This window comes from Stegodyphus dumicola, chromosome X2 (assembly GCF_044657685.1).
Source record: "Stegodyphus dumicola isolate Sdum_Otavi_A_Nest chromosome X2, ASM4465768v1".
In the NCBI taxonomy this organism is placed as follows: Eukaryota; Metazoa; Arthropoda; class Arachnida; order Araneae; family Eresidae; genus Stegodyphus; species Stegodyphus dumicola.
The window spans coordinates 59,262,586-59,278,238 of record NC_140781.1 but is presented as its reverse complement, the minus strand read 5'-3'; the positions used below and the strand labels follow the sequence as shown (position 1 = coordinate 59,278,238).

General features: G+C 33.0%; 1 protein-coding gene across 2 annotated transcripts in view; it reads left to right on the top strand.

Annotated features, from left to right (window-relative positions):
• The first annotated feature begins 267 nt into the window (after positions 1 to 267).
• The window catches only part of LOC118185710 (uncharacterized), a 141,078-nt gene continuing 125,692 nt past the window's right edge, over positions 268 to 15,653 (top strand). The window contains exon 1 of one of the 2 annotated variants that reach the window (XM_085809756.1): positions 268 to 487. In XM_085809756.1, coding sequence (XP_085665882.1) covers positions 477 to 487 — 11 coding nt within the window. In that variant the 5' untranslated portion in view covers positions 268 to 476. Of the gene's footprint in view, positions 488 to 7,484; positions 7,685 to 15,653 lie in introns of those variants that run through there. The other variant, XM_035355605.2, reaches the window with a different exon arrangement.

Sequence of the window (15,653 nt, the reverse complement as noted above, 5' to 3'; positions counted from 1 at the left end):
CCACCGAATAAGAATACTCCTCAAAAAAGTGGATTTGGACCCCTGATCACCCCCCACTGTACCCGCACCTGGCTCTGCGTGCTGTAAATGCTTCGCTAACCTTCCATTTGAAAAAGATAACAATTGAAACAGTTTCAAGGTTTGGGAGGAGGTGGCACACGACCGGACACAATGTGCTCCTCCGAGTGAAACAATCCTGTCTCAGATCCTCCAAAGAGAATCGCGCGGCTCTACACAAAGTTCTGCTTTCTTTTCTTCGCACTTACCTTCATTACAACGCTTCGCTTAATTACAATCAACCTGAGATGCGCAGGCACTCCGTAAAAGAAGACTTGCTATAAATGGGTTCCACCTAGTGGAGCCAAGCATATCTTAAAAGAGTTCGAAATGGAGCTAGTGTGAGATCGTGTATTCTTTGATTGGAATATCCCCAATTTATTCATCATTTGAAACACTGGAATTTTTAGAGAATCCTCATGACGGTCTGGTAAGTCTTAGTTTAAGCCGCCTGTTTCGTTTTGCTCTAAATAGTAATTTCTTTTGACTGTCAGATGATTTGAAGTGAAATTTGTAGCCCTTAAAATTTAAGGAAGGATGTTTTGCGATGAATAGTTCTGTAACGCGAATAATTAATAAATAATGGCTTTAATTTTTTTTTAATTTCCCTTACCAAGAATTTAATTTAAGTATCGATGTAAGGAAATTTCATCTTCAATGTAAATTTAATTCCAACAGCATTCCTAATTCTTTTTTTTATGATGAATAACTACAAAGAAACACAAGAATGTAAAAAGCATAGCCATAAGAATGGGGTAAACAAATGATAGTAAAATTTCTTCCTTTATTTAGCTTCTGCGAAATATTGTTCAGTATGAAACATTTTTCTGTGATGGTTCGATATCTTCATTTCGATCTCAGATATGACGTATAACTATTTGATTTTTTCCACGCTTTGGTTGTTAATTTGTCGTTAATTGATTACCATCTTTAGAGATTTTTATTAAAAATATGTAAGTATTTATGAAAGGTGATGCGCATTTAGCTATGCGTTAGACGATATCGTACGATACCGTTAGCCAGAAAAATATAAAAGAATTAGCAACGGAATTGATTGATGTGCTTCAGGAATCTGTTAAAATTGTAAACTTTATTAAAAGGCATACGCTTAAAGGCCATTTATTTTCAAACCTCTCTAAAGCTATAGACTTCGAACACAAAACTTTATTAATTCACGCAAAAGTAAGACGTCAAGAAGGCGAAGTTTAAGATTGTTGCTATTAAAAAATGAAACTGTTAGACTTTTAACAGAACTAAAGTCTGATTGTCTAGCTCTTTTTCAACATAATTCATGACTATCAAAGCTGTTCCATATGTCACATATTTTTGAGAAATTAAAAGATCTCGATTTGTTTATTCAAAGAAACAATAGTAGTATATAATACTTTGAGGGGGTAAAATTGACGGTTTCATTAAAGAGGTAAACATTTGGAAAAATGGAGTAGAAAATTATTCATTCGAAATTTGACTATCGACAATTTCATAATTAAAAAATAACTTTAAAACTTGAATTTCAAAAACATTTACAAATCACTTAGAAACCCTCGAAACACAGTTTTGCAAATATGATATGAGAATTTGATTTCAAAACGTTATCTTGGATTCAAAAGCAAATTTTGATTGACGTTATTAACGTGCTGTATAAAACCAAGAGGAATTTGTTGAGCTATGGAGTGATTCAAACTTAAATTTCCACTGAAATCCTTGAGTAAATTCTGGATCTGACCTTCCCACCATTTCTGAAATGGCATTAAATATTCTTCTGCCATTCAAAATCCCATAGTTATGTGAAATGATGTTTTCAGCTTTAACGCTTATTAAATCCACATATCTTTCAATGCTGAAAAACCTGTTATTCTTACCAATTTCACTTGTCTGACAATGGTCAGCACAGGCCACGGCATTCATCATGGTGAGGAGCCAAATGTGCCTATCATTGGCAGAACCTTGAACACCATATGGGTGACAGCCCGACTTTATCTCAGTTCTGCCCCCCCAATTTTGAGAGGGAGAGCACCCAGGGGGACGGGTCCACTCCTCTTCCCCTACCAACAACCTCTCAAGAGGATTTTCAGATCGCCGCATATTTAGAGTGTCCCCGTGCCGCACAGGCATTGTACATTTGCAAACATCCATGACTTCTCTGGGATTCGAATCCGAGCTCTTCGGTACGGCAGTCAGAGTCACTAATCACTATCCCATTTGGGCTGCGCTGAATAACGTTGAAGATGCTTTACATCCAACAATGACAAATTTTTCACTGAGATTTAAGTTATTCTGCTGCAAAATATACGCATATCCGTCTCATTATAACGCGATTTTTTTTCATTAATTTTTGTACACTTTCTTTTAGAATTTGAAACAAATTCTAAAAGAACTCCTTTTTATGTGTATATTTTTTTACCAAAGAAATAAAATACTTATGAGAAAATATATATTTTTATATCTTTGTTTTGTATTTAATATTTGGGTTCGCGAAAAGATCTCAATGATAAAAAAGGGCTACGAATGAAAGGAAAAAAAGGGGTTATGAATGAAGAAGCATTGCTCTAAAAGAAAACGAATCACATACACAACGCTACTGTAACATACAACTTCCTTTGATGTATTAATGGAACTACTATCACTGTATCAGTGGTTATTCTAATAAAGTTCAGAAACTCACAAGAAATATACATTTCAATTATGTCTAAATACGCCTAAAGTAATATCTTCAATGAACAAAAGCATAAAATACGAGGTAACGATATTTAATTTTTATGCAGCATAAAAAATAATAATCATAATATCTCATTCTCTGTGCATAAATATATTTTATAGAATTTTGAGTTTTACTTTATTAAAGGCAGTCCTTTGTTGGTAATAATATTGTTTCTTATATCTAAGAAAAACAATATTAGTGCTGTAAATAGCTATAAATAATGTTTTTTCTTTTATTAACAAGAATAATGGTATTGTAACTAATGTACGTGGGTACTTTTTTAACATGAGAAAAGATTAAAAATTAAACTTAAAGCAGCGAGACAAATTGTTTGCTTAGCGAGATGCACAAAATTACTATAACGCATTTTTATTTAATTAAAAAAAACTTTTTAAACTTAAAAACTGCATTAAATGCAAAAAGTTCTTAATATAAAGAAAAAAATAACCAAGCAGAGAAAAACTAACAAGAACGATACAAAATAGTTGAGTAGGCTCATAATTGCAAAACATTAAAATATTTGAAATGATCCATGTTACAACCTCAAGATTATCTTCTGTTATAGATGTACTGCGGAGGAGTGCTTTGAAGATAATGCGCGCAATTCCGTCGAAGCGTTGCTAATCAAACTGAAAAGCAAATTATTATTTGAGATATGAAATAGAATACCTCATTCTGCTCTCATTGCTTTCAATTTTTTCTTTGAAACTATAGCTTGCGGCTTAGAAAGGCAGTGTAGTATTTTGTTCGTCAAGTACTTCATATTCGAGCAACATAATTTTGTGGTTACAGTGTGTGTGCCGTTGTTTTTAAGTTCATCTTCTCTGCCCTCGAGCACATGAAGTGGTACGTTTCTCGGTAGAGGGAATTAGCCTTCAGGTGGGCGGAGTTAGACGTCCGGTAAGACGAAGTACGACGCAAATTATCACAAACTTATTATGTTTCTTACGTTGTCTCTAGCTTCATACATAAATCTACACAATTAACACATTTTCAGCTTATTCGAAACAGTTGCTTCAGTCTATGACCCATAATTGTCTTAAACGCTTTATATCCTACACTCTACCCTCAGATAGTTATAATTATTAATGAACCTAGAATTTTACCTGGTTATTCGAGAATTTCGAAATGCGTTCCATTATTCCTTTCTACGGGGAAGCGAATTATTTTCAAGTATTCCTTTGCGGAGACCTTTATGATAGTGCTCCATCAGGAGAGGTACCGATACCTTTAGTCGCCCTGATCTGTTTAGTGGTTAGCGAAACTGGCTGTCATATTGTTTGACTCGGATTCGAATACTGGAGAAGGCCTTGAATGTTTGTGTGGCATGAAGGAGCATAAATTACTTGCGAGTCCAAAATCCTCTCGAGAGGTTTGGTGGTGAAGGAAGAGGAATAGAATGCCCTCAGATCCGTCTGCTGGGGTATTCTTCCGCAAGCTTTGGAGGAAGCAGTACAGTTAAGTTCGGTGGAACTCTATCTTTTAAAAAATGGTGAAGTTCTGGTGTCCTACCTACTTCTTCCTGTCCTGCCAGCGTGTATATATAAGTTGCCACTGTTTGAAAAGACAGAATCTTTGACGGGAGTGCTTCAGCATAAAAGTGCCCGTAACTTAGATCAGTTGAAAAACCTGCAAAAATCCACCTCTTTAAAGATACTGACTCTTTTGGGCCGGGGCAGCGCAATGTAAGTAAGATTTAAGTTTATAATCGGAGTAGCTAGATAAACGAAAATTCTACTAGCTTTGTGATTCTACGGGATAAAAATGCCCTCATCTTAATGAAGGTTACTTTTTTTTCAGTTTAGAAAATAATCTACATAAGTGGGTGAAACTTTAAGCCACAGCGCCTATATGAAGGCTTCTGTTTTCTTTAAACAGTAGATGATATGCGTAAAAGTGCCAATACTGTGATGACAGAGCATCGTTATGAAGCCATCCCTTTCTTTTATTGGACAACAAGTCCAGTAATAATAAGAAATGCAATTTTACTTAAAAGACTCGATGCGTATTTTAATTTTTTAGATAAAGCTCTTTTATCCGTCTTGGTTATTTCTTCTTCGTGAATTTTATTTTAGAAAATATTCCTTTCGATGGTGATTATGAGGGCTGCTTCCAGGCCAGGCTAGCGTTTGAAGCCCTTGAAAAGTAAAATAATTTTTCAGGATTCTGGATTGGGAGGGATTGTCGCTTTGAAAAATAACAGCATCTTGAGGTAACCATACATTAAACCGCGGGAAAAGACGCTTTTCAAGATCGCCTCCTATTTTAGTGAATTTCCATTCCTTTTAATTATTTCGATGGAGGTCAATAGATATGCAGTAACAAATCATTAAAAATGGAAGGGGCTTCACCTTAGTTATAATGCAACCATCTTTCTTTGTTTTTACTTACCTCCTGCGAATGTGTCGAAAGCTGGTATTAGGTATTTGATTTGAAGTCTCATCAGAAAAACAACTTACTGAAAAAATATCGATAATAATTAAAAAATATAATCTTAATAGGGAAGTAATAGAATAAGAGGATTTAAAAGGATAAAAATCGTATAACATTAGTTTGAGCATAAAGAATAATTAAACTTTGAATAAATACATTGCTGCAATTCATATGGCATAAGCTGGACCCCCCAAAAAAATGATTTCTTTATCATATAAGTTCCAGCTTAAGTTTTCTAGGTGGTGTACAAGGTTTTAATTCAGTTTGTATATATAAAAGTCCAACATATAAAACTTAAAGAAACAGCAGGAGATTGAAATGAATGAATACAATTAAATAAATCTAAATATTTTATTATTATGATAGCGATTTAATGAAATATTGTTAACTGTTGAAATAAAGTCAGCCTTTCCAAATGGAAAGAAAAGTTAATAGAATTTATTTAAATGCAAGTGATTTAAAATATGTTGCCATTTATTATTACAAATTGAAATCATTTAAAAATTGTTTGCTGGAACACTATTCAAATGAAATTACTTTGGCATATTATACAGCCCACGATAAGGAAAAAAATCCGTAATGTTTTGCTCAAGATTTTATTTCTTTCTCAATGAGCTGAGATCCTATAACCCGGCCCTTTAATTACATATTACAAGGCTCAGATACTTTCTGTTTAAAAAGAAAAAAAAAAAAAAAAAAAAAACTCGAATTGTAACCTTGACAATATGTCGTGTTGACTTTCACCATGAATTTTCACCATGTCGCTTTCACCATGAATTCCTGACATTTTGCTCCCTTCAGAAGATAATACCAATGATTCTAAAACGCATGCCTGATATCTATAAATTCTGGCTACGCTTTTTAACTAACTGCCAACCCTTATTAATGTTTTTCGGCGAGTTATTGTCTTAGACAAATACTGAGGTCAAATCCATTGAATTTCAATTAAATTAAATCGCCATGGAAGTTTTATTTTAATAAAAAACTTAGCGTCAACTTCAACTTTAGTTTATGAGCTAAATAATTAATAAACAGTTTCAGCTGCCGCTGTGGCTCTCACTGTTGCATCTAATTAAAGTAAGTTACTTTCAGCTGACTTACCACACAAACCTTTAAATATATATTAAAGTTCCGTTAGGAAATCAGCTGCAGCTCAAATCAGTCCAAGAGAAAAAACGAATAGCATTCAAAGTGTAGGTTATTTTGCAACTTGTCATATCAGATTTACTTTCGCTTTCTTCTTAAGTACTCTTTAATAGGTGTAAAAATGACTTCGAATTGAGGACCTTCTCTCCACGGGTAGGGGCTTTTACCTACCCAGCTATTCTCCTGGGTTAAGCTGAGGCGAAGGAACGTTCATTTATTCATATACCAACTTTGCAAAATGACTCGAGAGAAATAACAGTTTGATGTACTTAGTCAATAACTTTCAAGTAATTACAGCTGTTACACTGGTTCATTCTTTCAGATCGGCCGTAACATTTGAGAAAATATTGATAGACTGAACTATCTGTTAAAAATAATGCTATTTGCTAAACCGCTTATTAATATACACATAAAACGATAACATGTAATTTAAAATAACGCAAGTTTAATGGCTAGCAAAATCGATCAAGAGGGTAATTAATATTAACATGCTTAACCAGCTTCCGAAAATAGATGTAATTTATGGCCGTTCAGTGCAGAAAACCACTATTCGCTATATAGTGGTTTTCTGCACTGAGTAATTTTACGTAAATAAAAAATAAATAACTGAAGTCTCTACCTTACAATTTCAGCTTAGCAGCTTTTTAATCAGCTTGTTTTATGCTTTTATTTTTTAGTTCTTACTTTTAGAAAGGCAATTAAATATTATATGCGTAGTTTTCAGAAAGAAATTAATTTGTACTAGTTCAGTTCCATGAAACTTTAATCAAGCAAAAGTGATTTATATTTATTTAAAAAACTGTTTGTTTATTTGCATGTGAATTAAACTAAAGAAAGCTATGCATAAGAATAAATGAATGAACAATGAATCAGAGGCTCGTTCTTGAATGTTAGGAATAGCATGACTAAGCAAAATAAACATTTTAATGCTGTCATTACGTTTTCTGCAAAATCGTATTAGCCATATTTCAGTAAGGGGGCGTGAGGAAAAGAATACGTACGTAACGGACTACTTCAAGAACAATGCATTGCGCCACCCTATAAGTAACGGGAATAATAGACAGACCACGTGACTCACCTCGTACGCGAAAACTTTCTAGTTCTTTTAAAAGTCGCTCGTCAGTTCAAAAACCACGTGCTTTTCAAATATAGGAAAGCTTTCGGGCTGGCGAGTAGGCGAACGGCTTCGAGGTGTTCGACCGGGTCCAGTTGCCTACGCAGTTCCATCCTTGCCTCTAACCTCATTCGCATCCATCGGAGAAACGTCTTCGCTGAAGCGAAACCCTCCGATGACTTATTCAGCAAATATCGACACCTGTTGACGGCCTGCCAAAACATGAATGCAAGGTATGTTTCTCTTTTGTGCTACTAGGAGGAGGTATTATGACTGCATAACTCACGATGTCTTCGTTAAAAACTATTACCAAATGCGGTCGAACAACAGTATTAGATTTTAAGTGATAAAATTTGAGAAATTAGCATAGTTAAAAACTACATATTTTGATCTCGCTTTTACTTACGACTAATAAAGTGATTAATTAAAAAAAGGCGAAAGACATTAATAGGGTAACTGCTATTTTGGATAATACCATACTGGATTTACAGTGCTTATTTTAAGTACTCTTAATTACGGTGTGGGAATGGTAAACTACACTGTATTAATTTTTTTTTTGTCAAATTAAACTGCGTATTTCATTTTAGTAACGTTTATGTTTGAATTTGTAAACAAGACTAATTGGTAACTGACATTGGTGCGCAGGACTTAAAAACTTTAATTTTGAATTGATGTTAAGAGGAAAGCCGTATATTAAGTAATCAACTTCTCAAGACAAGTTCCATATACTGCTTATACTACAGCTCTATCTTTTAGTGGAAAAAAACCTAAGCTATTTGCTATGCTTCGATCTAAGCAATGTCACAGTACATTCTATGGTTGATTTTGAGTTGTTTCATAGGTGTTCTTTTGTGATTGCTTAATGCATAACTGCAATGCTTTCAGAATAATTTGACGTGACGTCTTATAGATTTTATTTTGCTTTATCTTAATTAATCTCACTTCGGACTTACGACGTCAGGGAAGCATTGCATACAAAGCCATTCTCCGCTGTTGTTTATTCTAATATTTCCAACTACGAATACTTTACAATAGAAGTAAAAAAAAAAAAAAAAAAAAAAAAAAAAAAAAAAAAAAAAACAGATGATTTTGGACGAATAGTTGATTAATTCATTAAATTTTTGTTTACGTATATCTCTTTTATCTTAATTAATTCCACTTCTGTCTTAAAACTTCCAATTACGTCAGAGAAGCACTGCAAAGAGAACCACTCTCTGCTGTTGTTTATTCTAATATTTCCAACTGTGAATAATTTCCAGTAGAGGTAAAATACAACCAGGTGATTTTGGATGAATAGTTGATACCTTTGATAAATTTCTGTTTATATATGTCAATTGTAAAACAAGTTTGTTCAAAGGAGCATTTTTTTCATAATTTTTTTTACTATATTGTTTTATTAGAACTATTTCTGTTATCGTTTTGTTTAAATATAATGAGATAAAATAATTGCAATTTTAGAGAACTTTTCTTTTGTTTACTTCTTTAATTTTTAGTTGTATTTCCTCTGAAGAAGTAAATAAGTTTCAGATGTGATTTCGTAAACTGAAGTTTCAGGGTTAAATTTAAATAACTAGAGTCGATTCAGCTCCTTTCTCTAGATTAATCTGGTGCAGAAATGTTTTTGAATTACCATTCATAAACTCATCTAAAAATAAGATTAGTAGAAGTCCCTGTTTCAGGTTTCTTACCGTTCATTCTTGTACAGTTTAGAAATTTTGTTCATTGATATCCATAACACTATTATCTCTGATTTACAAATGAAAATTTCATGGAAAAGTTTAAATTTCAGATTAAAAGGAAAATGTAGAATGCTGTGCAATACGTATATAAATTAAATGAAATAAAAATTTAGTATGGTACTGTGAGTGTTACGGAGCTTTATTTTGTCATATGATACAAAGCAAATATTTGATAAGGTTCAAAATAACCAAGTTAGAGAAATATTGTAGGGCATAGAAATGCTATTGTGAAAACAGACGTAATCGAGGATCTTATTTCCTGTACTTCATCTTTAAATTCGGATACTTAATTTCATTTAAAAAATAGTCGGAATGCTTTAAGTTGCTTAAAAGTCTGTTAAATTAAGTTGCCATTAAGAAGAAACAAGAATTAATACCTGCACTGCCAAATACCTCTTTTCAATTTTTTATGAGTGTTATATATATATATATATATATAAATTATTACGTCAAAGCGCTCAAGGGCTACCTATCCAAGCAGAATGATATCGTAGAGGAATTTCTAAGGCAATTTTTTTAAGTGAGATTTTTAATAAAAGTAAGAGCCCACCAGCGGCCGAGCGGTAAAGTCGCTGAATACTGGTAGTTCGGTCCGAGGTTCGAATCCCGCGAACGGGCTGGCTGCACGGGCGTTTTCGTGGTTTTCCCCATGTGTAACGTGTATACGAGGCAGTTTCCCTTAGAAAGTCCTCCACGAAGGCATCCCTCCCCTTAGGCAGACAGCCCTCGAGGCTTTGCCATAATCACATACACACACATCTTAATAAAAGTAAGTAAATGTGATTAGATACTGTTACACTGAATTGTTGTCGAAAATATTATATTTCATTACATTCTTCTGTGATTCCATTAATGCTCGATTATAACGATAATATAATTTGTCACTTCAAGAGTTTGAAAAGGAGATCTTATCTCTAAACTGCTTTAATTTCAATTCAGCTCTTTTCCGACGTCTTAAGAGCTAGTTATTGCGTCAGTCTAAATCAGTACAAACGCATGTTCAAAACAAATTATCCAACGAATCTTTGTTTTAAAACCTGAGCATATAAGATTTATCTCTTCCTTTCTACATAAACTAAACTAGATCTTACAAATGAACTTGGCGAATTCTCGCCCAGGCGTGAAGTAAATACCAGCACAGAACAAGAATGAAAATACCCTTTATTATTTCCAGCTAATAACAGAAAGACATATACTTCTTGCTGTACAGTAACACCGACAACTTTCGGTGGAACTTAAACGTTATATTATAAATCAATTCAAGTCTAAATAAGAATAGTGCTGGATTAGCACGTTAAGTTACGGCTAGCTTAGGTTGACTCAACAAACATAACAGGGGTGACAATTATCCGAAATGGCCAAGGGGCTTATTAGCGTAACAGCAAGATCAGCAACGAATCATGCGCTGGCTAGTGAAAACGTGCTCTGAATAAACGTTAAGATTCACACTTTTAAATACTCACTTCACTTAACTTTAAATTTACATCATGGCAAGGAAATGCGAGCGGAAGTTGAGGAGTTCAGGAAAGATAACAAAAATTTGAATAATATATTAATTTCAACTACAGCCCTACAAGTGTTAACATCTTTATGGCCTGCAGGATCACAACAAACAAAAAATGTGAATTTATTCCCGAAAAGAAAGTCTTCAAACCTAGAAACATAATTAATCGGACTTTTTTTTTAACTCCTTTCTATCTCTTCTGCACTGACTTCTTGTCTTTTTTTCTTTGCCACTGATGTTTTCGTAAGTCAAATTGAATTCCAATTAACCAAAATACAGTTTTACCTCGGTATTCAATACTTTCTTACGAAAATGTTAATCCGAAGAGCTACCGAAGTAACTTCAAATAATCTTCGTATACTATAGTCCTATTAATATCTTCGACTATTATGGTTTTTCACAACGGCAAGCAGAAGAACTGATTTTACTACTTCGTTGCTGAATGTTCTGATGGTGACTTTCTTAAAGTTAATTTAATGCCCCTATTTAGTTTAAATATTCTAAGGTTCCTATGTGGACGAAGAAGCGCTTCAGAGGAGGAAAAGACAGGAAAGCAAGAGAAAGAGCTTCATTACAGAAAAGACGCTCAGGTTATGACGATTTCTTTATTATTTAGGATTCGTTCTTTTCTTTAGATTTCTCTTCTCATTATCTTTTACTTGACTTTCCCAAATGAAAAGCATTTACTTAAATGAAACTATAAAATAAGCAGTTGCTATTACATCGAGAACTGTTGCCCCTGCTGTTTAAAGGCTGAATTTATTTTAGAAAAATAATAAAAGATATGAAACTTTCAAAAATAACCCTTGCATGTTTTGTAATAATTGATTGTATAAACAGCATTCTCAAAATTTATTTGCTCGTGAGTAGTTCAATAAAATATCTTAACAAGCTGGAATACAAAAGTAATTTCTCTCTTGCGGTTTACTTTGAGCGTATGAGATTTGAATAAATAATTGTTTCAACCAAACTTTGAAATTTCTGAAACTTTTTATTTTCTTATCCTAAATGTATTTAGAATTTTAAAAATATTCCTCATTCTTCAAGATCCATACGAACATAAACCTAATTTCATTATTATTAGCAAGAAATTATTATTTCTCGTTATGACAAAACTGATTTAATTGAGTAATATCAATAAGAAATGAAAATAACAAAAGACCTGAAACTTTCTCAAAATTATCCTTTGCGTGTATCGTCATAACTGATTAAATAAACAATATTCTCAAGACTGAGTTAATAAATTTTATCAAACTGGGCTTGCGACATATGACTAAACAGCTGGCTGCGTTATCTTTGGTAAAGAGTTAATAAGCCATTTAAAACAGAATGTAAATACTATGAACTTCATACTTTTCTTTTGTATTCTTTTTAAGATTTACTATACCTTTTGCAGCTCCTTTGCATTACGTGTTGCATTGGAAAGGGAATTTGTATAAACACCGTTTCATTAATAGTTGTTAGACATGGAGCAAATAAGTATACAGTTTAACCAAGATAAAGACTGCCTACGATTATCAATGAGCATTCTCAAAGTATCTTTTGTTCCATTTTCCTCAAATTCACAAAGAATTTCGTTATAAAATCTGAAGAAATATGTTGTCTTTCAAAAGCTGGATGCACAAAATCCTCGTTGAACAATACTGCATTATATTACACTCTGATTCAAAGTCGAAATGACACATTTCGACTTGTAATCAGGTACTAAATATATAAATAAAATTCTTTTATTTGCAGTAATAATAAATTCTTTTATTTAATAATTATTTTAATAATGGAATAATAAATGTAAAATTATTTTATTTGCAAGTGCTTTTCTTTTTATATAGAAGCATTCTTAATGAAAGAAATTAACTGAAAGTTAGAAGCATTTTATAAACAAGTATGCTTAACTTATAATGTAGTGCGTAAAAGAAATAGTTAAAGTTTCCTCTTGTTGAGTCATGAGAGAATTTATTCTGTTTTAAAATCAGTACAAAACAGGTGTCTTTAATTTTTTCCCATTTCGTTACAGGCACGCATTTAATGAACGGTACACTACAAGTCTTATATCATTCACATGGATGCAAGGCATATTATGTTCCTTCATAACCATATTATAAGTTTGATCACGTTTAACATGATGCAAATTTCTCCAATTGATGAAAAAGTGTTACGAAGTTAGTTCAAAGTTCGCATAATCTTCCTTTTTGCAAACAAAACCGGGCTTTCGGGAACGACCACGCATTTCTGTGTACTCCGCCTCCGACGAACTACAAGGTCATCACTCCCAGTCACCGTCTGCCTTGCAAGGGCGGTCGAAGAACTCTGCAAACTTCATCCATAAATATTTAATTGCTTATCATCGATTATTTTAGTTAAATGGCAGGTATAGATGAAAGAGATAGGAACAACGCATCACAAGCAATTTGTCTTTTCCTATTTTTGCGATCATCCTGCAAGAGATTATTTTGGGTTAGATTTCCAATTTATTTTCGGCTGACAGTTTCAGATCTTGTTCTTTGCTGGATGGTTTCATGCCAGAAGAACTTTAATGGGTTCTTAGGAAAATTGATGTATCTTAATTGCGTCGTATTTCCAAGACTTTCCCACCTCGGACCATGCCGCAGCATGTTTTACAAGAATTATTCGATTGGATAGGCAATAAGCCAATGACATTTGTATCCTCATTACCAATTTTACCTTTCACTTATATATCATGTCTTAAGAACAACAACTTTAAATCTTAACTGGATCATTTTAAACTAGTTTTCAAGAAGATATTAATTCGAAGTGATACCTTCATTACGCATAAAATACTTAAAATTTCTTTAATTGTTTTAATATTGATGCAACATAATTAGTATGCAAGATGTTTGAAAAAGATGACCACAAGACGTTTCCTTAAATACTGATTAATTGCAAATTTATACTGAATAGCAAAATTTTCAGAATAGGATTAAGAATCGTATGGATGATTTTTCCAACACTATAGATGGGAGAGCTCTATTACTATGAAATTTAACATTTTATTTGGTCATCATGAAGCATAAAACTCATTTTAGTATGTGATTTGCCATAATCTAATTAATCCAATTCAGTTCATTTTACCTATTAGCAGAACCATTATTCTCTGAAACGATTAGGTTAGGTTAGATTAGGTAAAGTACTGGAATCGCCTATTATTTACCCTGAAAAAGTAGGTGTAGACCCCTTACGCTATCCATTCAGATTAGCAGTGGCCTTCCTGGTGGCCATCTTGGGCCAAGAGGCTACTGTTGTCTGGTGCAACCGACATTGCAAGCTCTGCCACCGCTGGAGGTGTCAACTGTTGTCCTGTCTTATGTCCGGACCTACTTTGGCTGGTGCAATATTTAATTTCATACGATACGATTGCATGTTCATCATACCTAGCCATTCACTGTTTATAAATGCCAGTCCATGTACTTAGTTTCTTTGCACACTTTGGTTATTGTTGAGTACTTTGTTCTTTTTAGAGCAGTTGTGATTTACTCATATTGATTCGTTGACTTACTAATGTGCTTAATTACTTCATACCATTTAAATGGGGACTGGGCGCGATTTGAATTGCTTTCATGATCTGCTGTGGCCGCTTTCAGATAGAAATGCAAACAATATTCATTGCGGGCTTTTCTTTGCATATTGATTTGGGTAGGATAACTCTGTGTTGCACAGTTTTAGACCCGTTGATGCCAAACATATGTTTTGCAGTTGCTGTCTGAATGTGGTTGAGAAATTTCAGATTTTGCTTGATGACAGATTTATAATTTATTAAGGCAAATCCTATAAGAGCTATCTTTCTGAGGGAAGGGGCAACTTTGAGGAAGACTTTATAAAGGAAACTTGTCCATATTTATATTACAGATGGGGAAAATAAAGTTCAATAATAACATTTGGAAAAAAGATTCAAACCAGTAAATTCATTCTCTAATATACTGACGGAATTTTCAAGTAAATAAAAAGGACTCTTTGTACTTAACGCATTAAATTGCAGTGAATATTTTACTGAATTTTTGCTCTGCGTGGACAATATAAAAGTTAGAATGCTTTAGTTATATAATCTGTAATGCTCGAATTGGTTTCTTAAAATTCTCTACATAATTTAAGAAACTTTTCAAATGAAAATACATGCTTAGATCAATACTAAGAATTTCATTTATTTTTTGAATGCTTTGAATAATTTATAATCATATAATGAATAGTTTTGATCAGATGATTCGGTCAATGGTGGGTTGATAATCTGAATTTAGATCCTTGGTAGCTTGCGAATAGATGAAAAATTTAGTGTGGTTTTGTTCTGCGACTAGTAAATGTGACGTATGCTTTCTTGAACAATAATGTATGCATTTCTATTCGATATTTTTATGAGTATCGTTCCCTTTATTGTAACAAGTGTTTGGTGCATTAAACTGAGCTATCAAATCAAGCTCACTTTGCTTATGAAAATGATGGTCAACTGTAAAATAATATATCAGAATCTGATCTAACACTTTAACAAATTTGTACATACTACAACAATACCACTACTCTAGTGCGTAGTGTTAAGAACTCGTTTTCTTAATAGAAGCCGCAAAATTTAGAATGAATCTGATTTCTGAAACTTAATGCATATACTTAGGTAATGATATTATGAAGACAATGTTCTTTATAACAGTACATTCAGTTTCATCACAGTTTTAACGATTAGATAGTTTCTGCTTCTATTTTTATTTATTTTTTTTTACCAACCTGAACTATTTTGCCTGTTGAAAACTGGACATATAATTTAATAAATTTTATTTATTATAATCTCGGTTTCTTATCGAAAAATTCAATAAAAATAGCGCACATCAGAAAGTCTTAATTTGGACAGAGTACTCTCATTTTAAAAAATTCAAAGCTGTTTTACTTCCTATCTTCGCTTGATAGTATTTCTTTCACCTCATATAAAGATAAAGGTTAATGGATGTATCACGTTCC